The 27,587-nt window shown below is 45.1% G+C and overlaps 1 protein-coding gene across 1 annotated transcript in view; it reads left to right on the top strand.

Annotated features, from left to right (window-relative positions):
* LOC122686919 (phospholipid-transporting ATPase IB) overlaps positions 1–27,587 on the top strand; it is a 442,214-nt gene that overhangs the window by 39,328 nt on the left and 375,299 nt on the right. The window contains exon 2 of the mRNA XM_043892282.1: positions 21,365–21,509. Coding sequence (XP_043748217.1) covers positions 21,365–21,509 — 145 coding nt within the window. The remainder of the gene's footprint in view (positions 1–21,364; positions 21,510–27,587) is intronic.

Here is a 27,587-nt window from a genome sequence, read left to right as displayed (position 1 = left end):
TATGTATAATAGTTTGCATCTGCTAACCCCAAAATCCCAATACTTCCCTCCGTAAACTCTCCTCCCCCTTGGAAGGAGAGTTCTCTGTTCTCTGTGAGTCTGTTTCTGTTTCATAGATAAGTTCAATTGTGTCTTATTTTTTTTTTTCAATTGTGTCTTATTTTAGATTTCACATCTAAGTGACATCATGAGATATTTGTCTTTTTCTGACTTAAAATGACATTCTCTAGGTATATCCACATTGCTGCAGGTGGAATTGTTTCATTCTCTTCCATGGCCGATCTTATTCCACTGTGTATATGCACCACATGTTTATCCATTTATCTGTTGATGGACATTTAACTTGTTTCCAAGTCCTGGCTGTTGTAAATAGTGCCGCTGTGAACATGGAGGTATAGGCATCTTTTGGGATTATAGTTTTGTCTGAATATATGCCCAAGAGTGGAATTGATGGATGGCACTTCTATTTATAATTTTAAAGAACCTTCATGGTGGCTGCACTCGTTTACATTCCCACCAACAGTGTAGGTAAGTCCTTTTTCTCCACACCCTCCAGGAGCCAGTTTATGGGAGGAGGTTAGCCAGGGAGAAACTGCGGTTGCATGTATCACCCATTTGCACCGTCCTTGTAAATGATGTGACGTGGTACTCGCCTGAATTTTGCAGGAAGATCGGTTAGCTGGGAGGCGCTCCAGGGCGGCCAGGACAGCCTGGGTCTTGGAGTGGCTCTCCCTGTGACTCGATCACGGACTCTACGATCAATCTTCAGATGTGACTGGGAAGTACAGCCAATAAGACCTCCTATTGATTGGAGGGTTTACTGTAGCAGCAGGAAATAGCACTGAGTAATATTCTTCCCTCCCTTCCCCCCCCCCTTCTCTAATTTAGTAGGTATAAAGGTTTGTTTTTAAATCAAAAATTCCCCCGCTCTTCAATTCCACGTGACACTCTACTACCCCTTAGAGTTTCTTGTGCTCGAGAGCTGTGTTTCCTGCCAGGTGAACTAGAGCAGGACAGTTTCAGGTCGTAACACAATTCTCCCAGATTATCGTGAGATCAGCCCTGAGCTCTGCTAATACTCAGAGACCCATCAGTGGTTACTGCCGCCTTAGTCTCCATGTGTCCGCATAGAGGACGGAGCGCCATGACCCTGGCCCACAGCTGGAGGAGATACTGCTCTATAGGTAATGAATACACCTGCAGCTGCTGAGCAGAGATGTAGCCCACACAGGAGTGCCTCATGGGGTCCCGCCGAGGAGCAGCAAGGTTTTGAGTAAATGGTTAGTCTGTAGTCAGCAATTCTTCATTCTTATGCCTTCTCAGTACTGAGCATGTGTCATTTAGCTTAAAATGAAGCCGAAACAGCCTTGATGATGATATAGGGAATTCTTTTTATTTTTCCAAATGTTAACCAAATATTTTAAAAATATTTGTTGAGAGCCTTGAAATAGCTTTTTTGTAATGCAAATATTTAGACGAAACCTTGAATTAGATAGTACCTAGGACAGAGGTTACATGTGAAAATGATCTAATAATATTCTGTGGTCTTGGAATAGGTTTCTTTACCCCTCAGCAGGTGAAAGAAATACTATAAGCTCGAAACTTTATGCTTCCAATTGGCAGGAGAGGAAGTAATTTTAATGTTGAGCATTAAAGATCCCCTATTGTTTTGTGTTTTTTTGCTATTTCTTTTAGTTTAAATATCATGGTTAGGTATTTAATTTGCTTTGGCAATGGTGATGGAATGACTGCTGAAGTCTAAAAATCCAAAGAACATGAGTTGAACTCTGAGTTTCTGGGCAACTTCTTTTAATTGGTAATAATTACAGCTGTTAACTTTGGCTACCTCATGCGAAGAGTTGACTCATTGGAAAAGACCCTGATGCTGGGAGGGATTGGGGGCAGGAGGAGAAGGGGACAACAGAGGATGAGATGGCTGGATGGTATCACCGACTCGATGGACATGTGTTTGAGTAGAGTCCGGGAGTTTGAGATGGACAGGGAGGCCTGGCGTGCTGCGATTCATGGGGTCGCAAAGAGTCAGACATGACTGAGCGACTGAACTGAACTGAACTGAACAGCTGTTAAACTGTAGCTGAACAGACTGAAGCTGTTTGTCAGGATACTGTGCTCTTTTTTTTTTTTTTTTTAAGATATAGTGCTTTTGGCAATCAAGTATTTTGATCCCTGCTCTGTTGTTAGAACCACAGCATCAGGACCTTGAGTCCAGAAGTGCTAGTCGTTTACTCCAGACCTGTGTGATGAGGTGTTGCTCCGCCAGGTACCATGAAGTAGTCTAGGAGCTCTCTCCTCCTCATTCGGTCTGCTATCCTGGCCTATCTGCTCATTCACTTTTTTTCTCCATCCTAACTATAACTTGGGACTCAGGTTTCTACAACCTGATGCAAACTATTCTTTCAGACATACTTTAAGTATTATTGGATGACCAAGAAAACTGCTGTGGTAAACACCCAACACTAAAATGTCATGCTTTGCATATATACGTTTTTCAATAATTAGACTGGACTTTTAAAAATTGAGATTATTGACCTATATAACATGTTAGTTTTGGGTATACAACATAATGATTTGATATTTGTATGCAGCTAAACGGATCACCACAGTGAATTTTATTGACATCCGTCACACATAACTAGAAGTTTTTTCCTGGTTGTATTCCTACATGTTACAAATGAAACCTACTACTCTCATGGAGGAGATGAGGAGTTCAGAGTGGTATGGCTGTAGCTGGCTACTCTCATAGAGACCTAGGACAATGGTGGTTGCCAGGAGCCTGGGGCTAGGGGAGGCAGGGAGTCAGTGTTTAATGGGAATGCGTTTCAGTTTTGCAAGAGAAAGAGTTCTGGAGTTTGGCTACACAATGATGTGAATGTACTTAACACTTCTGTATGCTTAAAGCACATATTTCTTAACCATTTTTACCACAGTTTAAAAAAAATACATGAAATTGTGTGTATCCATCATGACTCGATTTAGCCAGTTTATGGGGTCAATGCCGGAATGGTAACCCAGACTCCCTCCCCATCCCATTCTCCATCCTCACTCATTGAAATTTTTTTGCTATTTTACGTTTCTCCTTATAAAATACTATATAACTCATTTACTCTGTCTCCCCTACCCCAGATTGTGAGGGCAGACCCTTCTGCCTGTTTTGTTTTCGCTGTAGCTCTCATGTCTGGAAGGGTTCCTGGGGACCAGCCAGGTTCTATTGGTTTCATTGTTCTGCATGTGTTTCTCTAATTTTCCCAGCACCATTTGTTGCAGAGACTGTCTTTTCTTGGGTATTCTTGGCTCCCTTGTTGAATGTTAGTTGACTGTAAATGCCGTGATTTAATTCAGGGCTCCCTATTCTGTTTCATTGGTCAGTATTGAACTCCTTGTTAACTTTATTCTAGAGCTCACTGAACTGCATTTCTGAATTTTCCTTTAGCTCACTGAATTTCTTCCTAATAGCTGTTGTGAATTCTTTATGTTAGATTGCAATATTCCATGTTTTTGGGTTTAGTTGCTGGAAAATTGTCATTTTCTTTTTTTTGTGATACTGTACTACCATGATATTTCATAGCCCCTGGCGGAAAGTGCCCCTGCTGCCACACTTGAAGTCTTGGACACCTTCCTTATTTAAACTATTCTTCACTTACTTTGATTCTAATAGTTCAAATAGTTTGCTAGTTAGGAGTCTCCTTGTTTTCCAGGAGGTGGTGTTACAGCACAAGTTTTTGGTTTCTGTGCGCTGACTCCCCAGTAAGGTTGGGAGTGGGCACGTTAAAAACAGACCGAGAGAAACAAAGGGTGGGGGCAGAGTGGGGTGAGGTGTGTCTGTGGCCCTTGGGTGTGCCCACACCTGGTAAGGATGGCGGGGGGATCCCAGAGGTCAGTGGTGGTGCTCTTGCCTCCCAGGACAGACAGTAGGGGACACGCTCCTCCAGGGTTCTTCGTCTAATCCACTCCCTCCCGTCCCTTTCCCTCCCCTGGTCGCTGTGGCCCATCCTCAGAGAGCAGCTGGTCCTGGCGACCCCATGCACCACCTCCACCTTCCGCCGCCTCTGCCAGCGGTTGTGCCCATCTACTGCCTGGTGAACCGTCTCCTCTGCCCCCGCTGGCCCCATGTCCAGTCCCCTTGCCCCACAGCCTCCTCCGAGGTCCGGTCCACCCACTCTCAAGTGCACAGATGAGTGCATCTATCAGTGTCCTGGGCTGCTAAGCAGAGATGCTTTTTCAAAAAAATTTTTTATATCAGAGGATAATTGCTTTACGATGTTGTATTAGATTCTGCCACGCAACAATGTGAATCAGCCGTAAGCGTACACAGATTCCCTCCCTCTTAAGCCTCCCTCCCACCACCCCCCACCCCCCACACCATCCCACCCCTCTAGGTTGTGACAGAGCACCGGGTTGAGCTTCCTGTGTTATCCAGCAACTTCCCACCAGCTATCGGTTTTACACATGGAAGTGTATGTACATCAGTGCTCCTCTCCCAATTCGTCCCACCCTCTCCTTCCCACTCTGTGTCCACAAGTCTGTTCTCTATGTCTGCATTCATGCCCTGAAAATAGTTTCATCAGCACCGTTTTTTAGAGCCACATGTATGCATTAATAAATAATATTTGTATTTTTCTTTCTGACTTCACTCTGTATAGCAGACTCTGGGTTCATCCACTTCACTAGAACTGACTCATATTTGTTCCTTTTTATGGCTGAGTAATATTCCATTGTATATTTCTTCCACATCTTTTTTATCCTTTCATCTGTTGATGGGTATCTAGGTTGCTTCTGTGTCCTGGCTACTGTAAATAGTGCTGCAGTGAACATTGGGGTATATGTGTCTTTTTGAATTATGGTTTCCTCAGAGTATATGCCTAGTAGTGAGATTGCTGGGTCATATGGTGGATTTATTACTAGTTTATGAAAGAAATGGCCAAGGCGCTGTTTTCCCAGTTATAGATATCCATGAATCCATGAGCTTCCCAGATAGCTCAGTGGTAAAGACTTAACCTGCCAAAGACTCAATCTGCCAAAGACTCAACCTGTCAATGCAGGAGACATCTCCCCAGTGCAGTTTTCATCTCTGGGTTGGGAAGATGCCCTGGAAGAGGAAATGGCAACCCACTCCTGTGTTCTTGCCTGGAGAAATCCCATGGACAGAGGAGCCTGGTGGGCTATGGTCCATGGGATTACCAAAAGAGTTGGACATGACTGAGCACACACATGGATGTCTGATTAGTTGTAAATAACAGGGAGGGAAAAGAGGAATGATTTGCACCACCTTGATGCTGCCTGAACTTTTTAAAAACCCTGTTTCTGCTTAATGTTAAAAGAGGATATGTTCTGTTTGCCACAGCAAAGGGGGATAATAATTTGAGAGCGGATAGATTAACTTGGACTTCAAACCTTTGTCCTCTTTCTGCTTATACTGTTGAGCGTAACTTCCCTGGTTTGCCCCTCACCTTTCCTTTATGAGCTTTCAATTATAAACTTTTTTCTTTTTTAAAAATTGAAGTATAATTGACCTACAGCTTTGCTAGTTTCAGAGGCATGACATAGTGATTTGATTTTTTTGTGCATCTGAAAATGCTCATCATGATAAATCTAGTTACCGTCTGTGGCTGTACAAAGCTATTACAATGTTATTGACTCTGTTCTTCTGGCTGTACACTTCATCCCGAGAGTCATGTTGAAAGTTTGTAGCTTTTAATCTCTCCCACATATTTTCCTGCTCCCTCCACCTTCTTCCCCTCTGGCAACCTCATGTTTGTTCTCTGTATCTGTAACTGTTTCTGTTTTGTTACGCTTGTTCATTTGCTTTTTTCGATTCCAGATATAAATGAAATCAGTATATTTGTCTTTCTCTTGTCTTTATTTTTATTCAGTTTGACATACTTCCTGATTTTCCTTTTCATTTCTTTGTTTGCCCTACAGTTTAAAAGTGTGTTTTAGTTTTCAAATATGTGGAAATTTTCAAAGAGCTTTGCATTATTGATTTCTAATTGTGGTCAGAGAACATGCTTTGTATAATTTCAGCCCTTTTAAAGGAGTTGAGACTTTATAGTATAAATGTGGTTTATCTTGTCGAATGGTCGACCATATGCTTTTGTTGGGTGGAGTGTTCTGGAAGTGCCAGCTCTGTCAAGTTGCCTTATGATGATATTCAAATTGCTGCATGGTTGCTTGTTTCACTGTTGAGTTCTCTTTCTCCTTGTTGTATCAACTGCTGAGACATAATCAAGTCTCCAAGTATACTTGTGGCTTTGACTGTTTCTACATATAAGTCTGTTAGTTTTCGTTCATGTATCTTTGAGTAAAGGTGTAAATATTTAGTGTTAAGTCTTCTTGGCTAGTTGAGTCCTTCATCTTTCTGAGTGATGCCTTTTACCCTGGCAAAATTGCTGTAAAATCTCCTTTTGCCTGGTGCTGTTGTAGCCACACGTTGCAGGGAAAAAAACTCCCTCAGAAGGACAATGTAGATAGCGGAGTGCAGTTTATTACTTCACTAAATAAGCAGACTCCATCTTGGGCCAGACTGTGGACTTTGAGTTATATGCCCAGTATCTATGGAAACGATATACCAACTGGAAAACCAGGCCCCCAGAAGGAAGAGCCCCAGGGCTCTCCATCGCCTAAAAGAACACCCTGATTATCTGTGTAACCAAATAGAATCATACATTCTACTATGCTTATTGGGGTATGACCACAAGCCTATTGATAATTGTCTACTGTTAACTCTCTAGGCTTAAGACATATGAGTTATGGGTTAACTTTGGTTATATCTTTCTTCTTCCTTTGTTCAGACTAGTTTCAGGGAATTTGGGGAGGTGGGTTTGGGCACATACACTTAGGGTATATAAGATCTTCTCAAAAACTGGTCGGGGTCCTTGGCTAAGAGGAGACTCTGCCTTGGGCCCCCGGGTGTAATAAACTGCACTCCACTATCTGCATCGTCCTTCTGAGTGAGATTGTTTCCTGGAATGCGTGGCTACAACAGTTCAGTTGCTCAGTCATGTCCAACTCTTTGCGACCCCATGGACTACACAGTATGCCAGGTTTTCCTGTCCTTCACCATCTCCCGGAACATGCTCAAACTCATGTCCATCGAGTCAGTGATGCCATCCAACCATCTTGTCCTCTGTTGTCCCCTTCTCCTTCTGCCTTCAACCTTTCCCAGCATCAGGGTCTTTTCTAATAAGTTGGCTCTTCTCATCAGGTGGCCAAAGTATCAGAGCTTCAACATCAGTCCTTCTAATGAATATTCAGGATTGATTTCCTTTAGGAAAACAGTTTAGTTCCAAGTATAATTTGAACAACATACTTTTATGTTATCTATTAAAATTTTTAAAAAAATTTGTACAGAAATGTCCCATTTACCTAATATATTTCCAGTTTTAGGCATCCCTTTGTGTGTGTGTGTGATCTAAGTTTCTATCTATATTCTTTTCCTTCAGCCTAAAAATTCCTGTAACTTTTCTTGTAGTTCATAAATTCTGTCGCCTTTTGCTTTTCTAAAAAACAAAGTCTTTATTTCTCCTTCATTTTTGAAAGATATTATTGCTTGGTATAGAATTCTAAATTAAGTTAAACTCTTTGAAGATATTTTTCCATTTTCTTTTAGACTTGCATAGTTTCTGATGAGAAGTTTGAGATACTTCTTTGTTCCTCAATATATAATATGTCTTCTCTGGCTTCTGGTAAGATATATTTATTCCAAGCTTTGTCATCTGAATGTTGTCTGGCTTCTTTTATACTAAAAGGGAAAAGGGTCAAGTCTTGTTTCTGGGTCAGTCTCAGAGTGGATGAATGTGTTAATTTCTTCCTCCCTACAGCCCTTCACAGGATGTTTCCTGCAAGCTGAACAAAGGTATGGTAGCTTAATGCTCATTACATGGGAGGCAGGGTTCCCAGAGATGGGCCATTGTGTGCAATTTTAACTTACAGGGAACACTCCTGTAGTGATTAACTTGTAATAGCATACCAAGGTTCTTCCTTATTGCATCAATACCTATTGTAAGACACTTTGGAGAGCTATAATGGAATAGTCTTTGGTCTTTGGGTAATTTATGACTATACTTATCAGTCCTCTAGCCAGGAGGTTTATACCAGGAGATTTGGGTAATTGACAGGGTTTGTTTTTTATTTTTTTTGTGGTGCATTGCGTCCAAATTTGAGGGCGACCTTAAACCTGGAAAATATTTTCCAGTATGAGCTGTGACTCCACTGTAGGAAAAGAAGAGTTTGTCAGGTCAGATTGTGCAATATACAAGTGAACTGCTTTTTTGTGCAAGAGAAATATGGGACTTAGTTTAGAATTCTAAGGTATAGGAGCAATATGGTCAGAAGGACTAGTGGACGCGGGATACCCTTGTCAGATGAAACTTATCAGTGGATGGGGGAGAGGAATTCCTGGTTGGAATATAAAGTAAGTAAACAAGAGAGATTCTTGGGAGAAATGCGTCTTGACATAAAGAGAGTGATGCGTGTGTTGAGGAATTCTAGTAGCTGATATTTAGACACTTCTGTGTTATGGTGGTGTGGTTAGTCACTCAGTCATGTCCGACTCTTTGTGACCCCATGAACAGTAACCCACCAGGCTCCTCTGTTCATGGGATTCTCCAGGCAAGAATACTGGAGTGGGTTGCCATTTCCTTCTCCTCTTATGGTGCTGAAACTCTTTTATTTGACAATTACAGACATAGAGGTTCATGGAATCGTTAATAAAAAAGCTCTGTGCTTGTAAAATTTGTCTTTGTTAACTCTAACACCTCTCAGGAGGACCTATCAGTGTTTGGGGTCAGGGAGATTAAGAGATTTGTTATGAGGTCTGGAGGTAGGATTATGACGTTGGGTTAGACAGACTTGAGTTCATTGTAACATCTGGTGTCTGGCTGTGATGAGATCATTGCATTAATAGTGTCAGCTCAGGTGGGAAGCTTGCCACAGGCTTCAGCAGCTTCGTATTTACAGTGAGGCTGAAATTTCAGCCTTAGGGAGTGGCCGCTTGACAGCTGTCACCCGTAGCAACAGGATAGGAGAGAACTGAATTGGGAACCATGTTACCCTGGTAGCTCAGATGGTAAAGAATCTGCCTGCAATACACAAGATCTGGGTTTGATCCCTGGGTCAGGAGGGTCCCCTGGAGAAGGAAATGGCTACCCACTCCAGTATTTTTGCCTGGAGAATTCCATGGACAGAGGAGCCTGGCCAGCTACAGTCCTTGAGGTCCAAAGAGTCAGACTTGACTGAGCGACTAAGACTTTCACTTTTCAACACTTGAACTAGAGTGAGGCACTGCTGATGATAAGCTGTGTGTTTCAGGTGGTTACATCTTATGTATCTCTCAAGGAACTCTTTTTGGGGGATTGGATTTAATAATTTTTATTTTGCTATAAAACTTAATTGAACTTGCCTGGTGGCTCAGAGGGTAAAGAATCTGCCTGCAATGCAGGAGACCTGGGTTCAATCCCTGGGTTAGGAAGATCCTCTGGAGAAGGGAATGGCCACTCCAGTATTCTTGCCTGGAGAATTCCATGGACAGAGGAGCCTGGTGGGCTACAGTCCATGAGTTCACAAAGAGTCAGTCACAGCTGAGTGACTTTCACATAAAACATAATTAAGTTTAGAATGCTGACTTTTGACTGAAACTATTAATATCATTTTGTTTCAAAACTGTCTTAAAGTTATTCTTAGAGGATGATGGTAAAATTCAAAACAGAATGCAAATTTGTCTTTCAAACTGAAAGTTACTTAGGGGCTTCCCAGGTGGCTCAGTGGGTAGAGAATCTGCCTGCAATGCAGGAAACACAGGAGATGCAATTTCGATCCCTGGGTTGAGAAGATCCCTCCTGGAGGAGTGAATGGCAACACATTCCAGTATTCTTGCCAGGAGAATTCCGGGAACAGAGGAGCCTAGTGGGCTACAGTCCATGGGGTTGCACAGAGTTGGACACAACTTAGCAACTGAGTATGCATGAATAGGCCAAGATGCTGGCATGTTTCAACGATAGGCATTGATGTGAAACACGCATTCCTATTGAGAAGTGTGACTCAGCCAGGTGTGAGCAGGGGAGGTTTTGCTGGGCCCTCTGTGTCCGCCACCCCCTGTCTGTGGCCTCAGCTGGGGCTGGAACCGATTTCCTGGTGGCCAGTGCCTGTGAGACACCAGGGTGGAATATGTGTGTACAGACCAAACACTGACCGGAGACTTGGATGAGATGGGGAGGGGCGCAGGTGTGTGTAAGAGGTGCCTTGCTTCCCCTCTGCAGGTGGGTCTGAGAGGAGCTGCTTCCGAGGAGGAGGTCTGAAGGATGGGGAGGGTTATCAGAGCTGCTTGTGTCGAACTGCAGAGGAAAAATTCAACCTGTAGGTGTTGGGCTATTTGCAGAGTTATACTTCATGTGTGTGTATGTGTGTGTGCGTGTGCACACTCAGTCATGTCCAACTCTTTGTGACCCCATGGACTGTAGCCCACCAGGCTCCTCTATCACTGGGATTCTCCAGGCAAGAATACTGGAGTGGGTTGCCATTTCCTCCTCCAGGGGATCTTCCTGACCTAGGGATTGAAGCTGCATCTCTTGTGTCTCCTGCACTGGCAAGCGGGTTCTTTACCACTGTGCCACCTGGGAGTTACTCTTTGCCCCATTTTCTGTTTTCTCCCAGGTTGAGTATGCTTACCCTGTGATTGTTACCGGGATCGTAAGGGTTAACATAGATAAAATGCTTAGACAAGGCTCAAAAGAAGATAGAGGTGCTTCTTATCATAACCTCATATCTATGACCTCGTGACCTGATGGAGACAACGGACGTGGCGACACCACGTTGGCAGAGGGGCTCGAGCTCCAGATGTCTGCGTCTTCTTGGCGCTGCACTGCCTTTTTAGCGATTTCCCATATTCGAGACTTTCTCACTTCTCTGTCTGAGAAGAAACGTGATACACAAAATGTCACATCACTAGGAAAGTCGTGAGGAGCCATTACACTGGGGAAGAGTATCTTTTGTATGTGACGAGTTCGCCATGAAGATGGATGAGTTGCCTCCTTCAACTCTGTGCATCATTTTCGAGGTTACGTTAAGATTGTTGAAAGTACAGTGTTAGCTTTGCTTGTCACCATGGGTCATGGGACCCTAACAGACTGGTTTGCATGTGACACTGGGTGGTGGCCGATGCACATACACGTGCCTTTCTCTTGAACGTGGCATCTGACTTGTAGGCATTCAGAGTCCTAACGGCCATGGGAAGATGAGAAATTCCCGGAGAAACCTCATGATGCTATACCTCCCACCTCTCAGGGAGAGCGGGGACAGGGAAGCATGGATTTTGGTTACGAGGAGTCTTTGCAGGTCAGTTTCTCACACTTTTGTCATATTTACAGCAGATGTTGGGAGTCTTGACTCAGCATTTTCTAGCTTGAAGATGAGATGCCTCAGTGGGTTTTTAAAGGGTTGTTTGAAATCCAGAAGGATGGTGTCAGGGCCAGGCACTCAGAAGCTCGCCTCTGTGTTTGATCTTCTTGGGATAGAAAGGAGAGGGGTTGGGAGAGAAGAAACATTGGACAAGAGACATCTGAACTTTTCTCCTCTGGGAGCCAAGGTGTGGGGGACACATGAGGGTAAAACTGAGAGCTGATAGGTTTCATTTTCTTGAATCACCTGCCTGACTGTCGATGAGGTCCGGGAGCTGACTGGAAAGCCTCTGGCCAACCAGAGGCTGGTCCTGCATGGCTGCAGGTGGATGACTGATATGAGCAGCCTGGATTCAGACAATGGCAGGGTGGCGGTTTCGGCAGACGGAGCCCAGGTGAGGGGCAGCCTCCTGGGGACACGAATGCCCCCTGAAGGAGCCAAGCCAGACCTGTCACCAGCTGTAGCCACAGATTGCAGCAGGGGGCCTGGGATATCACCCTGTAAACCAGTGGAGACAGAAGGCATCCAAGGATCTGAGCTCTTCCCACGCCCATGCCCTGCCTGCCCCTGCCCCATGCTATCTGAAGATGAGAGGAAGAGGGTGAAATTCTGGCAGCCAGAACATCTTTCCTCAAGAGATTTAACACCACTTACATGAACTTTAAAAATTATAAAATTGGACTAAGTTCCAAAGAGAACCGGATATTGCCCTTTCTCCCCCAGGTCCCTTTTGGGTGGTACCTTAGGGTCCAATTTGCAACTCCTCAAATTCAATCTACATTTTCCTCTGTCCACTTAAGACAGGATGTGTTGTGGTCACATTCTGTTTGTTCGTTGGACACATTTATTGAGCACCTTCTGTGTCCCGTCACTGGGGACATGGAGGCGACTGACATGAGCAGGCCCCTGCTCGTGGAGCTTACAGCTAACGCTGGAAGTCAGAGGGTGAGCAAACTAGTTTCCTAGGCGCAGTGAAAGGAAGGATGCGGCCTCAGGGAAGGACTGAGCTGAGGAGTGCGGTGAGATGGCGGGTTGTCGGGGCTGTGATGGGATGGTGTCGGCAAAGCCAAGCCTAGAGGAGCAGATCAGGTGGAAGGAAGGGCATGTGCCAGCGCCCTGGGGGACAGAGCTGAGGAGGGGAGAAGGCTGCTTTGAGGGGAGGGGAGCTCCAAGACCAAGGGAGAGATGGGTCACCAGGGTGCTGGAGAGGAGCATGGGCTGTGAGAACATGGGCAGCGAGCCTGTGTGCCTTTGGCCAAGGTCTCGGGAGTCTCAAAACACGTGTGTGTGTGTGTGTGTGTGTGTGTGTGTGTGTGTGTGTGTGTGTGTGTGTGTGTGTGTGTGACGTGTTTAGTCACTCAGTCATGTCCAGCTCTTAGCAACCCCATGGACTGTAGCCTGCCAGGCTCCTCTGTCCATGGGATTCTCCAGGCAAGAATACTGGAGGAGGTTGCCATTTCCTCCTCCAGGGGATCATCCCCACCCAGGGATCAAACCTGCGTCTCCTGCACTGGCAGGCAGATTCTCTACCACTTAGCCACCAGGGAAGCCTAAAACACCTAGAATAGGCAAGCTACAAGTTCAAACTGGCCCTCTCCTAGGATTAACTGAGCAGACTGTGCTCACACATGTTGAATTGGTGGTGGGGTTTAAAGTCTGTCTGTAATTCCAGCCCAGTTTTGAGGCCCAGGGAGTGATGGAGAGTGTCCAATTCTAGCAAAAGGGGGACTTGCTTCAGAAAACTCACTGGGCTTGTATTTTAAGTCTCAGTCAATCCAGTCCGTGTTGAAAAACCCTCTGAATTGAATATTTGAAACATAGCTTTTCTTCTTTGTTTTTAGTTATTAAATGTATTTCCTTAAAAGTGTACTTTTTTCACCTTTACTTAGCCACTTTATTATAGTCTTTGTTGTTGTTATTTCTAAACTTTAAATTTTTAATTTTCTATTGGGGTATCGCTGAGTCACAAGATTGTAATAGATTCAGGTGCAACTCAGCCATATAAATACATGTATCTATTCTCCCTCAAGCTCCCCTCCCATCTAGGCTGCCACAGAACATTGAACAGAGTTCCATGGAAAGCATACTTGTTTTAATTTACATGATGGATTTTAAGGTGTCTGTCTCCCTGGGTGGCTCAGACAGTAAAGACTCTGCTTGCAGGGTAGGAGACCTGGGTTTGATCCCTGGGTCAGGAAGATCCCCTGGAGGAGGGCATGGCAACCCACTCCTGTATTCTTGCCTGGAGAATCCTATGGACAGAGGAGCCTGGCAGGCTATACAGTCCATGGGGTCACAAAGAATTGGACATGACTGAGCGACTAAGCACACAGGTATAAAATGAGCTTCAAGGAACAGCCCAGTCTGTGTAGCTGTGCTTATTGGACACTAGGCTTCGGGTGACCGTGGCTCACCTTTCACCCACCAGCTGGAGCCGGCCAGGCTGTGCATTAAGCATCACTGGCTTGTGTCTCTGCTCGTGTGATACTGTTCCTGGAAGGCTCTGCACTTTGTCTGCACAACCAGATCATAGCCATTCTTAATAGCTGAGTGCAAACTCTTCCTTAATGAAATTGCTCTGGTTTTCTGGCCGGCATGAGCCTGGCAGTCACATTTGTCTTCTGAATTCCCAGGTTATTGGTTCTTTCTGTTGCCTCTGTTAAATGTAAGCCTCTGCCCAAGCCTCTGTTAAATGTAAGCCTCTGCCTTTCCCCTTCCCACCTCCCGGCAACATGCCTCTGTCTGGGAGATGCCCCATGACTCCGGGTGAAATGGTGCCCCACAACATCTTAAATTGTAAATAGTCCATGGCCCATACTTACCCCTCATCTTTTCTTTCCCTGAAAAGAGAAACTAATAGGCATTTGCAGTCATGAGAGATCCTGACTTGTTGGTGTATTTCCTTTGAAATCTTGGGTGGAAGTGGATCACAGATGCTGTGTTTGGGGAGATGTGGTTTGCACAAGATGGGGTCTAGAAAAGGCCCCTGAAGTGTGTCTGTCAAGGCGAGAAGAGGCACATTTGTGCAGTGTTTTCATTATGTTGACTTTATTAGGAGAACTAACAGCCCCAGTGCCTCCCTGGCTACCAGACTGCTCTGTGTCTGTCTTGAAGGTTTAGAAACATCTTTGTTAATGTGGGTAGATCCTGGAGTTGAACTCGAAACTCCTTGGGAAGGAAAGAGGGTGTGTGTGTGTGTGTGTGTGTGTGTGTGTGTGTGTGTGTGAGTGTGTGCGCGCGCACGTGTGCACATTCATGTACCTCTTGTTGCAAAGCTCTGTGATGACTGCAGTCTTTTCTTGGAAATCTTTCTGGAGGCAAAAACCCCCCATCTTTACATACTTTACAGGTACATAAAAATTAGGAAAATAACATAACCAACTTAAAAAATTTTTTAAAATATTTTAATAGATACAAAAATAGTCAACAAAATGTGTTATTGAAATATAGTTGATTTACAGTGTTGCATTAATTTCTGCTCTATGGAGTGTTTCGGTTATATAAGCATATATTTTCATATTCTTTTCCATTATGGTTTATCACAGATAATGATATCCTGTGCTGTACATTGTGGGCTTCCCTTGTGGCTCAGCTGGTAAAGCATCCGCCTGCAATGCGGGAGACCTGGGTTCAACCCCTGGGTTGGGAAGATCCCCTGGAGAAGGGAAAGGCTACCCACTCCAGTATTCTGGCCTGGAGAATTCCATGCAGAGTTGAACACGACTGAGCAAGGACCTTGTTTATCCAGCCAACTTTTAACTCATGTGGCCAAAGCCCAAGCACCTGTGTTGCCAGGAACTCGATGTCCTGTCTTTTTGATAAAGGAGAAGTGTAATCTAACTTTTCCTTGAGATGGGGGTTGGGATATAGTCAGTTTAACTGTGAAAGGACTTGGTTTATATGAGTCAGCACAATCTGGTCTGAAGAGGGCCTAGGATGGTTCATGCATTTTTTAGACTTTGGTGTTTAAAAAAAGAGACTGAGGCCACATGTAGCCCCAAACCTAAAATATTTACTACCCAACCCTTTGCAGAAGTTTGCCAGCCCTTGATTTGTGTATTGTTTTGTGGCTGAAGAAACCAGGGCTCAGGGGGGCTGAGTTCATGGGGCAGCCGGGCCCAGTGGAAGGAGAATTGGGTCCAATTGTCTGCAGGTCTGGCTTTTAACCCTGCTTTCACTGGACCTACCTAATACATTTCTGTGACTGTTGAAGTTTCCCTTTTGACTCTGTCATCCTAGAATTCAGAGTGGTGTCTGCAATGAGATTCAAACACTAACTACCAGGAGTTGGTCAAACTGCACAGGTTAAGGACACAATTCTTTATGTCTGTCCTCAGTCAGACACCAGCTGCAAGGTCTGGGGTCCCCAGAGCTCCAGCACTTATGAGCAAATGGCTACAAATTCAGGGTTCCCATTGACCTTGTGATTTCAATAATAAACTAGAATAACTCAGAGCACTCAGGAAAGAGTGTTATTGGTTGTTCAGTCACTAAGTCGAATTCAACTCTTTGTGATCCCATGGACTGCAGCATGCCAGGCTTCCCTGTCCTTCACTATCTCTTGGAGTTTGCTTAAATTCATGTCCATTGAGTCGATGATGCCATCCAACCATCTCATCCTCTGTCGCCCCCTTCTCCTTTTGTCTTCAATCTTTCCCAGCATTAGGGTCTTTTCCGATGAGTCAGCTCTTTGCCGACCTATATACAGGAGTCCCATAAAAATATGGGAGACCCAGGTGACCAAAGTATTGCAGCTTCAGCTTCAGCATCAGTCCTTCCAATGAATATTCAGGGTTGACTTCCTTTAGGATTGACTGGTTTGATCTCCTTATGATTATAGTTTTATCGGACAGGGTACCAATCAGGACTAGCCTATAGAGATGGAGTGAGGCTTGGGAGGTTCCCTGTGGGAAGCTTTCTCCAGACACATCACCTGAGCTTTGGTGTTCATAGTTTTATTGGGATTTCATGAAAAAAGAAACTGGAATTCTCCAGGCAAGAATACTGGAGTGGGTTGCCATTTCCTTCTCCAGGGGATCTTCCAGACCTCGGGATCGAACCTAGGTCTCCTGAATTGCAGGGAGATTGTTTACCACTGAGCCAGGGAAGCCCATTCATTACACGGGTGTTATTAATTGGCCACATGACTGAACTTTCATCTGAGATAACTTTCTACCTGAGAAACTTCCCTGCATAACAGGGTGCAGGGCGACCTCTGTTTCCCAAACTCCTCTGCTTCCCGTGAAAGGTCTTCCTTCGTGTCCTGACACCCCCCTGCCCCCTTAGCTCAGGATGTTACATAAGCTGCAATTTCCTGGCTGAGTTTTGGGCCTCATATTTTTATGGGACTCCTGTGTATAGGTCTCCAGTCCCCATGTCTCCCCCTGAGCTCCCATCCAGGAGGTCAGGCTGATGTCAACTGGCTCAATCCCCAGCCTTCCAATCACACGGTGCTCCTGGCAGGTTAGCCCCCATCCTAAGACTGTCCAGGGTCCACAGGAGTCACCCCATTGGCATAAACTCAGGTGTGCTCAAAAGGTTCCAACATGAACAACAGATACTCCTATCACTTGGGAGATTCCAGGGGGCCAGAGCCTCCCCCTGGGAAGCGAGGACTAAGACCAGCTGAATTCTTGACTGTGCGACAGTGGCCGAGGCTTGACACTTCCCACGGAGCTGGGTGGCAGTGCTGCCAAAAGCCTTATCACTTTAACAGGCTTCTGACTTAGGAAGGCAAGAGTCTTTCCCAAGAATTCTTTCTGTGTGATAGTAAAACTTTGCATGCGAAAAGGCAGAAAAATGCTCCTTCTGTCCTTGGAGGTTCTCCAGTTGATCTAGTAATCAAATTGACATAAGACAGATTAACAGAAAAACAAATCATCTCCCTGGGTCCCATGTCAAAGTTTCCAGGAGGCAGACTCTTACTGGGTCAACTCGGACCACATAACTGCATAGCCCTTTGTGTACCCAGCTGATAGGAGGACAGGGGCAGAGTCGTGGACTAGAGAGAGCCCCTGCCCTCATGGCCCTGGCTGTCCATTGCCCAATCTGGGTTGCTCTGTGCTCATCTGAGTCTGTTCTTTCCTTTTACTTTGGCTTCTTTCTCAGTAGATGTTTCCTGAGTTCCTGCTGACACCAGGTTTCTGTATATGGGGGAGTTGTAAACATACACTTTGATTTTATACGGTGGTATTTTCCTAGTGCATTAACTCAGAATTCACCTCACAAGTCTGAATTTGAAACCTTGTTCATAATGTGCTTTGCTATATATGGTACAGCATTCTCCTTAGGCAAGACATTTTTAACAAATCATGTTAGTTATTTTCAAAATATTAATGTCTTTCTCCAAAGCAGGATTGGGTCACGATGCAGCCCCTGAGCTAGAAGAAGGTTATCTGAGTCCTGGAGGTGGGATGAGGAGGTAGGGACAGTATTTCTACTTAAAATTCCAGATTTGGCCCCGTAGTTGTATAGAAAGGTGAGCTGGCCTGATAGATGACATGTACTTGGGAAATCATTTGCTTCATGTTTTTTCCACCAATTGTGTCAGTAATTTTCCACCCCAATATTTATGATCCAACATTGAAATACTTATTAGGGAAAATTTGTTTCCATTCTTATTTCTATCAGGGATTTTTTTTTGGCCTCAGTCTTCTCTTCACACCCTCAGTTATCCAGTATTTCTTCTTCTTTCTGGTCCACACATTTTGTCCAAAAGAAGTCACACAGAATTTTCTTTTGAGCTGTTTCTCATGTCCATTGTTTCCCCCTTCTCCATGCAATAGATGCTTTTATCATTTTGCTTCTAGATGGTTGGGCTTCCCCAGTAGCTCAGCTGGTAAAGAATCTGCCTGCAATGCAGGAGACCCTGGTTTGATTCCTGAGTTGGGAAGACCTGCTGGAGAAGGGATAGGCTACCCACTCCAGTATTCTTGGGCTTCCCTTGTGGCTCAGCTGGTAAAGAATCTGCCTGCAATGCGGGAGACCTGGGTTTGATCCTTGGGTTCAGAAGATCCCCTGGAGAAGGGATAGGCTACCCACTCCAGTATTTTTGGGCTTTCCCAGTGGCTCAACTGGTAAAGAATCTGCCTGCAATGCAGAAGACCCTGGTTCGATCCCTGGGTTGGGAAGATCCCCTGGAGAAGGGAAAGGCTACCCACTGCAGTATTCTGGCCTGGAGCATTCCATGGACTATATAGTCCATGGGGTCACAAAGAGTCAGACACGACTGAGCTCCTTTCACTTTCACTCCTCAACGGTGAAGTTCATTTTCTGCCTCAGGTACGCTTGTCTCCTGCTTTGAAACCGTCTGTGGTTCATCTGACCTTCAGATGAAGTTCAGGTTTCTTCCCCTGGTGTTAAAATCATCCACAGTCTGGCCACTGACTATTTTTCTGAGTTTCCTGTCTATTATTTCCCGGTTTGGATGCTCAGCGCTGGATTTTGCCATTCTCAGTTGGCCCGCCCCCCACCCAATGCACTTTGTCTACGGGGCCTCTGTCTGAGGTCTTCTTGTCCTCACCCAGATTGTCCTCCTTTTCCCTACTGTAAACCTGGCCCAGAGGTTAAGGCTCTGAGACCCTCACATTGTTCTGACCAGCTCTCCGCCCTTGGCACAAAGTGGCCGCTGACCTCTGACCCCGCTGGCCCCTTCAGGTCCCCTCTTCGTCACTTGGTCCTAGTCACTGCTAACTGGGGTTATGCTGGTTAACACTTTTGAGAGCAGGAGCCAGCTTTTTTGTTTTTGTGGTCTCACCTGCATCTCACCATGGATTCCCAACCGTGGCTACCCATTCATATCACTTTAAGAAGCTTTAAAAACAAGAGGCACAATCGGTGAGGGCTGGACCCAGGAACTGGCTAATTGTGAGAGCTTTTCTGGTGATTGTCTGCAGCCAGAGTTGAAAGCCACTGAACGAAGACCAGGTGAGCTGCTCTGCCCACAGGAGCGTGTGGGGCTTGTGCCCTTGCTGCCCATCACCGCATCTCTGCCTGGAGAATTCAAAGCGACCCTTTACATGACTTACTCAACCAGCAAATACAAGTGCCCTTCATGTACCAGGCACTGTTCTGGGCGCCAGGTCCCTGTAGTAGACAAAACAAGTCTCTGCTGCTCTGGAGCTTCTGCTCTTGGCCTTGGGGAGACAGACCATAAATAAATAATGTCAGGTAATGATGACACCGGCTGTGGAGGAGAACAAAGTGGGGTGAGTGGGCAGAGAGGAAAGCAGCACTTTTGTATAGGCTGGTTTCAAAAATATCCTGTGTCGGCCTTAAATCAGCAAATGCTTTAAAACCAGCCTCCTCTGAGGTCCAGCCGGATTGAAGGTCCTGCTGCTCTCTGCTGCCCCCTGTGGACAAGCAGGGAGTAGAGCAGAGGGATGCCAGACAGTGAGGGCTACAGGGGGTGATCTGAGAATGGGGGGTCGGGTACTCAGACCTACACCCAGCTTGTGACCAGGGACCCGGTTGTGAGCATGTCCCATGAGAGCATGTCAACCCTCAATAGCCAGTGTTACACTGGGGTGTCCCCATCTTAGGATGCAGATTGTAACAGGATTCTAATCACTTGAAAAAGGTGATAAATTTACATAGCTCAAACTGTCTACTTCAAAACGTTTCTGAGCATGAAGTGGCTGTGTCTGAAGTGAGATGCCTGTTACCTAAGTTCTGCGACACCTGTTTCCTTTATAGGTGGGACGTGCGGCAGGTACTAGAGCACAGTAAGTGTTAGTCGCTCAGTCGTACCCGACTCTTTGCGACCCCATGGACTGCAGCCCACCAGGCTCCTCTGTCCATGAGATTTTCCAGGCAAGGATACTGGAGTGGGTTGCCATTTCCTTCTCCAGGGATCGAACCCGGGAGTCTCCTGCACTTCAGGCAGATTCTTTACCGGCTGAGCTACGAGGGAAGCCCAGCTGAGATTTAAGGAAAAGGAGAGAGGCCTCCGTCACCTGCAGGGCACTTATTTCTGTGAGCCTGGACTTCAGGGCCTCCTCCCTGAAGGTCAGTTCTCAAGCTGGGTTGCCCTGTCCAGGGAGGGAGACTGCCTTGTGGTTGGAGGTGTGTGTGTGTGGGGGGTGGTGGTGTTGGGGGGTAAGCCCAGGGAAGTGGTTTCAGTAATGGTTATGTGATCATTCCCCTTGCTGACCCCTCCTCAAGTGAAGGTGAGTGGGGAGTTTTAGCCCAAGAAAGGGTTAGCTGTATGGCTGAAATCGAGTCTTAATGAGACAGAGGGGCTTGGGTCTTAACCACAGAGACTTGGGATGCAGGCTCGGGGTAAGGCTCGCTTGTACCCTTGAGCTGGGATGGGCAGTGCTCTGTGGTCAGGTGGCCAGGGGCATCTGCTGGTCTGTGCAGGCTAAGCTGGGGGGGGGGTGGTGCAGGGCTCTGCACTGAGGTTTGGGAATTTCATCTTGAAGCACAGAGGTGCCCCTTCTCCTGGGCCCGAATGCAGGGCACACCCCCTTGCGGTTCCTCTCGCGGTTCCCAAGCACAAAGGAGCCAGAAAGCCTAGCTCCAGAATTCGGTCTCCGGGCCTGGAGGGGGAGCTCGCCCGGGGGAGGGGAGGCTCTGGTCTCTGTTCCCCACATCCCCGCAGTCCACGGGGGCCCTGCCTCCAGCCGTGCGCCCCTCACCATCCTCGCCGAGCCTGCGGGTCTGGCGCAGGGGCTGCAGGTTTGGGGAGGGAGGATGGAGAGAGGAGGGGAGGGGGAGGTAGGGGGGGAGGGACGAGTGGGGGCGGGGCCGAGGTTCCCACCCCCGGAGAGGCTCCTCCGCCTGGGGACCAGCGGGCGGGGCGGGGCCGGCGCCCGTCTCCAGGGCAGCGGAGGGACTGGGTGGCGCGACGCCCGGAGCATCCTTGCAGCTAGTCCCCGCCCGCCGGTGCTGCCGCCGCTGCCCTGCGTGACTTCTTTGTGTTTTGCGTTCTGCCCGTGCCTCTTCTCCGCAGGACCTGTCCGTCCTCCTCCGGGCTACAAGAAGGCAGACGATGAGATGTCCCGGGCCACGTCTGTTGGAGACCAGCTGGACGCACCAGCCCGCACCATTTACCTCAACCAACCGCATCTCAACAAATTCTGTGACAACCAGATCAGGTAGGCGAGGGCGGCCCAGTCGGAGCAGTTCATTAATTCCCCCATAGGAGGGGGCTTGGCTTCCTCCGAGACCCCCGCAGGAGCCAAGCCAGCCCCAACCCGTGTCCCTGCGGCCTCCAGCCCCATCCTCTCCCCTCCCCACTCAAGCCCGGCAGTCTATACCCGCGTTTCCCACTGGGGTGTGGGAATATACCTTTCATCCTTCTGTCCTTTGCGTTGGTTCTGTGTGCAGGCTGTCTGTGAGCCTGAAGGATGCTTGTAGGCTTCTGTCCTGGCAAAAATAAGGTTTCTTCTCTCTCTTCATCCCTGAGTGCCCTCCCAAGAACTCCCCCATCCCGTTTTTAAGCCCATTTTTTAGAGACAATTTAAGCCTGTTTTAAGCTCTCCTTAGCAATTTGCCGACTGTAATGTGGCAGAGTGCTTTATAATGGATCCCTCTTGTCACAAGAACTTGCATTCAGCTCTCAATGCCCAGAACATTTGTTAAGAAGGCTTTCTTTTCTGGGAAACTTTGCCCAGAGTTAGCGGGAAGACGGATGAACACTAAGATTTAGATGCCTGCTCTATGCCGGCAGCTCTGTTGGACGCTTTAGTTACACTAGCTTTATGAAACCTCATCACCTCTAGAAGAAGACAGTCTTACCTTCATGTGAGGAAACCGACATAGGAAGATAGATGTTAAAGGACCTGTGGCCATTTAGCTACCAAGTGGCAGAGCTGGACATAGAACCCAGCCTGTCTGGCTGCTGAGCTCAAAGTGTTTGTGCTGTGCAAAGCTAAATCTTTTAGGCACGGAAGCTGGCCTGTTTGCAAATTTCATTAAACTTTCAGGCTTCGACAACTTTATCCCTGGGAGGGACTTCAGAGGATGTGGTTCTGTGAGTGGCTCCGAACCGTGTGCTCAGGTGCAGAGAAGGGTCATGATGGGTCAGGTTTGCCAGTACTGTGTGTGTGCGTAACTGAATCCCAGTCCAGAGCTCTCTCTTGAAAGCTGTGGCTAAAACTTTGTTGTGTGTTGTGTCACCCTGAAGCCTTAGCACTTGAACTTAGCCTGAAATCTTTATTCAGAAAGGCCTGGCTGTTGGGCGTTATTGCAGCTTCATAGGGTTGGGGGTAAAATAATGGTGCATATCCTGTGCAGAAGTGACACTTATTAAAAGAGTGTTAGATTATCCTGACTTTATTTTGGGTTTTAAGAATGGCCATTGGGGCCTATTTTTTACTTAAATGTGTAGCTTGGAAGAACAACTGAGGCCAAAATTCAAGGATGAGTGGGTTTGGTTTAAGATGCAGAGCAGCGCACATATGAGTTACTGCTTCACCCACCAGGATAGCGCTAATCAAAAAGACAGTAGCAAGTGCTGGCAAGAATGGGGAGAAATGGGGCCCCTCCTACATTGCTGGCGGAAATGGAAAGTGGTGCAGCTGCTTTGAAAAACAGTTGGGCAGTTTCTTAAAAGGTTAAATGTAAAGTTACATATGATCCAGCCATTCGAGGTGAATATACCCAAGAGGAAGGAAATCACACATCCACACAAAACTGGGTGCAGATGTTCATAGCAGCTTCATCAAAGTGGCCCAAAGGGGAGACAACCCAGTTGTCTATCAACTGACAAATGAATAAACAGAATGCGGTACGTCCATACAGTGGAATGTCATTTGGCCACAAAGAGGAATGTAATACTGCAACATGGATTAACCTTGAACACATTGTACTAAGAGAAAAGCCAGTAACAGGTCTCATGTATGATTGCATTTATATGGAGCATCCAGAAGAGGCAAATCCATTGGGACAGAAGATAGACTAGTGGTTTCTAGGGTGGAGGAGGAGGTTGGGAAAAGGGGAGAGACTGTAATGTACGTGGGGTTTCATTGTGGGGTGATGGATCCATGACCCTGTGAAACACACCTACACCATCCAGAATCCTGCATTGACAGCATAATTCCATTTCCTCAGACTTTGTCATGTGTTTCTAACTTTAAGATGTTTTCAAGTAGTGTTTTTGCTTTGTTGTTCAGTTGCTAAGTCACATCTGACTCTTTGCGACCCCTTGGACTGCAACACACCAGGCTCCCCTATCCTTCACTATCTCCCAGAGTTTGCTCAGATTCATGTCCATTGAGTCAGTGATGCCAAGCAGCCATCTCATTCTCTGTCATCCCCTTCTCCTTTTGCCTTTGATCTTTCCCAGCATCAGGGTCTTTTCCAATGAGCCAGCTCTTTGAATCAAGTGGCCAAAGTATTGGAGCTTCAGCTTCAGCAACAGTGAATATTCAGGGTTGATTTCCTTTAGGATTGATTGGTTTGATCTTGTAGTCCAAGGGACTCTCAAGAGTCTTTTGACTAGTTCCTTAATTTCAGTATTCATTTGTGGATGCTTAAAGCTGGGAGAAAGAAATAGGGGTCTTTTTTTTTATTTTGGGGAGTCTTTGTTTTTTGTCTAAATTCTCTAGTTTCCATGGAAGGTGAAGATTTTTAAATGTCTAGGTAATGGGGTCTCACAACCTGTTCTTTAATTGACTCACATTGACTTTTAAAAAAATTTTATTCATTTATTTTTTATTGAAGTATCAATTGATTTGCAATGTTAGTTTCAGGTGTATAGCAAAGCAATCAGTTCTACACACAGCTCTATATATACATGTATATGTATAAATCCTTTTCCAGATTCTTTTACACCATAGGTTATTACAAGATACTGAATATAGTTCCCTACGCTATATAGTATGTCCTTGTTAGATCTATTATATATATATATAGTTGGGTGTATATGTTAATCCAAAACTCCTAATTTGTCCCTCCTCCCATCTTTCCCTTTTGGTGACCATAAGTTTGTTGTGTATGTCTGAAGACTCACTGACTTTTGAGACTGATTTTTATATCAGAGATTTCCAGTGGCTGCTTGATATACAGTTTCATTTGTACTTTTTTGGAGTGGGGGAGGACTAAATGGGAGTATACCATAGGTGGAATAAAGGAATAGGAATAAAAAAAATAGGAATAAAAAGAGGAATAAAGTAGGTAGACACAATCATTCCTTATGTGTGAGTGTACAATTGAATTAGTTAAATATTCTTACAGTTCATACGGTTTCTGAGTTCATGGCTTATACTGTGAGAATCGGTTTCAGAATACATGGAATAGGCTTTTAGAAATTAAGGTGTGTTGCCTGCTGTCCTAGAATACGGTCTTCCAATTTTTACTTTATCTTGACTTTATTTAATTAGGAATTACTAATGGTAATGTGACTCATAGTTCATTAAAGAATTGATTTTAAAGCTTCTTGGCATTATGGTTTAAGGATTTTATAAAATGTTGAGCAACATTGTTTCAGCACTGGACCATTCATTTTATAAAATACTGATTAAAAAAAATAAGGCTTCTTATCTTGGTCATGAATGTTTGCTGAAAGTTGATAAAGCTACTGAAAGGGATATTTTCATTAAAGGGAGTTGATAAAGGATTTCTTTTTCTTAATAGCTTTTTCTTGAGAAAACACTGATGGATTTTCTTGGTGGGTCAGACAGTGTCATTCCAGGCAGTCTGCATCTAAATTGAGGCTTTTGAGAAGAAGGGACCACGTGATTGGTGGAGGAGGGTGTTGGGGTTGTCTGGCATATTTGACACTCTGCCCTTTCGAAGGCTGGTCTTCCCTGGGACCCAGCTGTCACTCACCTTCCCCCATCCCAGGGCCTCCCTGGATTGGAACCTGGTAATGGTGACAGTTGCTCTTGACCACCTTCGTGGGCAGCTGGTGTTTTGACTTCGCTAGAGTGACTGGAGTTTGCCAGGAAGGGATATGGTGGTTGGGTGTTTGGGGAGGTTGGTGACGGCAGGATGGTACCATTAGAGTAGGGATGGACGGTCTGGGGTTAGCATTTGGACTGGTGTGTCTGTCCAAGGAGAAGGCGCCACCAGGCTAGTGGGAGTGAGTTCACTGCCTGGGTTGACTGTGGCCTTGGCGGCCCCAGGGGAATGCCAGTTGTCGTGACTCAAATTCCAAGTTGTTTCCTGAAATTCTGGGAGGGTCTGTGCTATGTGAACAGATGTCTCTCTTAACCTTGTTCTTGAAACTTGACACCAGCATTTAATTTGACCTGAAGCAGTGGTAGGATGAAGTTTTCCATTACTGAAGCCAGTGAATATAGATTATCATAGTTATAGAGACACATAACATGGTCTTTTCTTGTGTGTGTGCTGTGTGCTAAGTCATTTCAGACGTGTCCGACTCTTTCTGACCCCGTGGACTGTAGCCCACCAGGTTCCTTTGTCCATAGGATTCTCCAGGCAAGAATACTGAAGTGAGTTACCATTTCCTCCTCCAGGGGATCTTGTCGGGATTGATTTTTCTAGGACCTTAACTGTGAAGACAATAGTTGTCTTCCATTATCCAGAAATGGGTAGATTTTGCAGTGTAATTATTACATCTGTACATGTACGATTATACGTATATCTACTTTATAAGATTCCTTTTCTGAAGTGTACAATCACATCGCCTTTAAAATTGGACAGGTTTATTGAGAGATAATTCACATACCATATAATTTCGCCCATTTAAAGGATACAGTTTTGTGGCTTTTAGTATATTCAGAATTGTACATGCATCACCACCACTTCAGAACATTCTGTCATTTCTCGAATAAACTGTTCCCATGGCTGTCATATCCTAGTCCCTTTCTCTCCAGGCCTAAGACAACCACTAACCTACTTCCTATCTCTGTAGACTTTCCTGTTCTGGATATTTTATATGAATGATACCATGTCCTTTAAGCATTTTAAGTTAAATATTAAATGCTTATAGAAAGTTTGATATTTAGAGAAACTTGGTATTAATTATTCTTGATGGAGAATAATTAATTTCATGTATCTATATCTTAAATGTTTCAAGTTAAATTTTTTTCCAGAAAATATCTTCATGATTTTATTGGTCAAAGGAATGGGCAATGTTTATACCATCAAGTTCAGTGCAATCTTTTTATGTGAATGTCAGCACACCATGTAAAACAGTGAGTATCAAGGCTATCAGATGGTTTTCTCCAGTGTTTGAAATGAGGTCTTCAAAGCAAGTTAGGAATGTTTACAGATACTCAGTTTTGAATGAGTCATTCACTTCAGGTAGGAGTTTTAGGTAGGAAAACTCTTCATCAAAGCAGTAACTTGAACTTTGCCAAGCTATTGCATTGCTTTAGGTTCCTTTGTGTTGAAAGAAATTGACTTCATGCGAATATTCTGTTGGTTTTGCCAGGATAAGATTGAAATAGAATTTTGCCTTTATAGAAAGGAGAATTGAGTACAGGGTGGTAGGTCTTGTAGCATCATAGTTGTATAATATTCTGCTGGGATCCTGATGTCTGAGAGGATATTTTTGTCTTAAGTGGTGAAGAGAACAGAATCATGTTCAAAAGCACTTTGTGCATGAGTACGGGTGGTAAGTGATGATACGGTACCAGCTCTAAGACCGTGGAGGACTTCGAGGAGCAGTGACTCTTCCTGGGCGGCTACTGCTGCAGAATTTAAGTGGGATCTGGTCTCACAATGAAGGTGCTTACAGTTTAATAGAGAAAGAATACCAAGATGCTGTTAACAACTCTAACTTCCTTTTGATTCACGTACAGATTGTTGTATTAAGAACCATGGTTTACAGATCTCACTTGAGATAGTTATCCTTGTCAAGATTGGTGAAGGTATATAAAAACCCTTATCAAGAATAGTTGATTAAGAGCTATACAGAAACATATATCTATTCTATTTCAGGTTCTTTTTCTAATAGGCTATTAGAGTATTGAAGAGAGTTCTCTGTGCTATAGTAGCACCTTGTTATTTATCTATTTCATATAACGTAGTATGTATATGTTAATCCCAACTTCCTTTGCATGTATCTTCCCATCATTTCCATAGAATTTGGCCAACGAAAGAAAGTAAATTCAATGTGCAACACCAGCCACCTCCTCACCCCAAATAGTTGATTATGTTGAAAGCATTGCATTTACCTACTTTCAAATGACCAAGATTTTCTTCCATTTAATGTTCTTTTTATTTTTCTGTTTACTTATTTTTTTAATGAAAATTGTATGTAT

Source organism: Cervus elaphus, chromosome 30, assembly GCF_910594005.1.
Source record: "Cervus elaphus chromosome 30, mCerEla1.1, whole genome shotgun sequence".
Classification (NCBI taxonomy): Eukaryota; Metazoa; Chordata; class Mammalia; order Artiodactyla; family Cervidae; genus Cervus; species Cervus elaphus.
The sequence above is the reverse complement of the archived record's forward strand: the minus strand, read 5'-3'. Positions and strand labels throughout refer to the sequence as shown.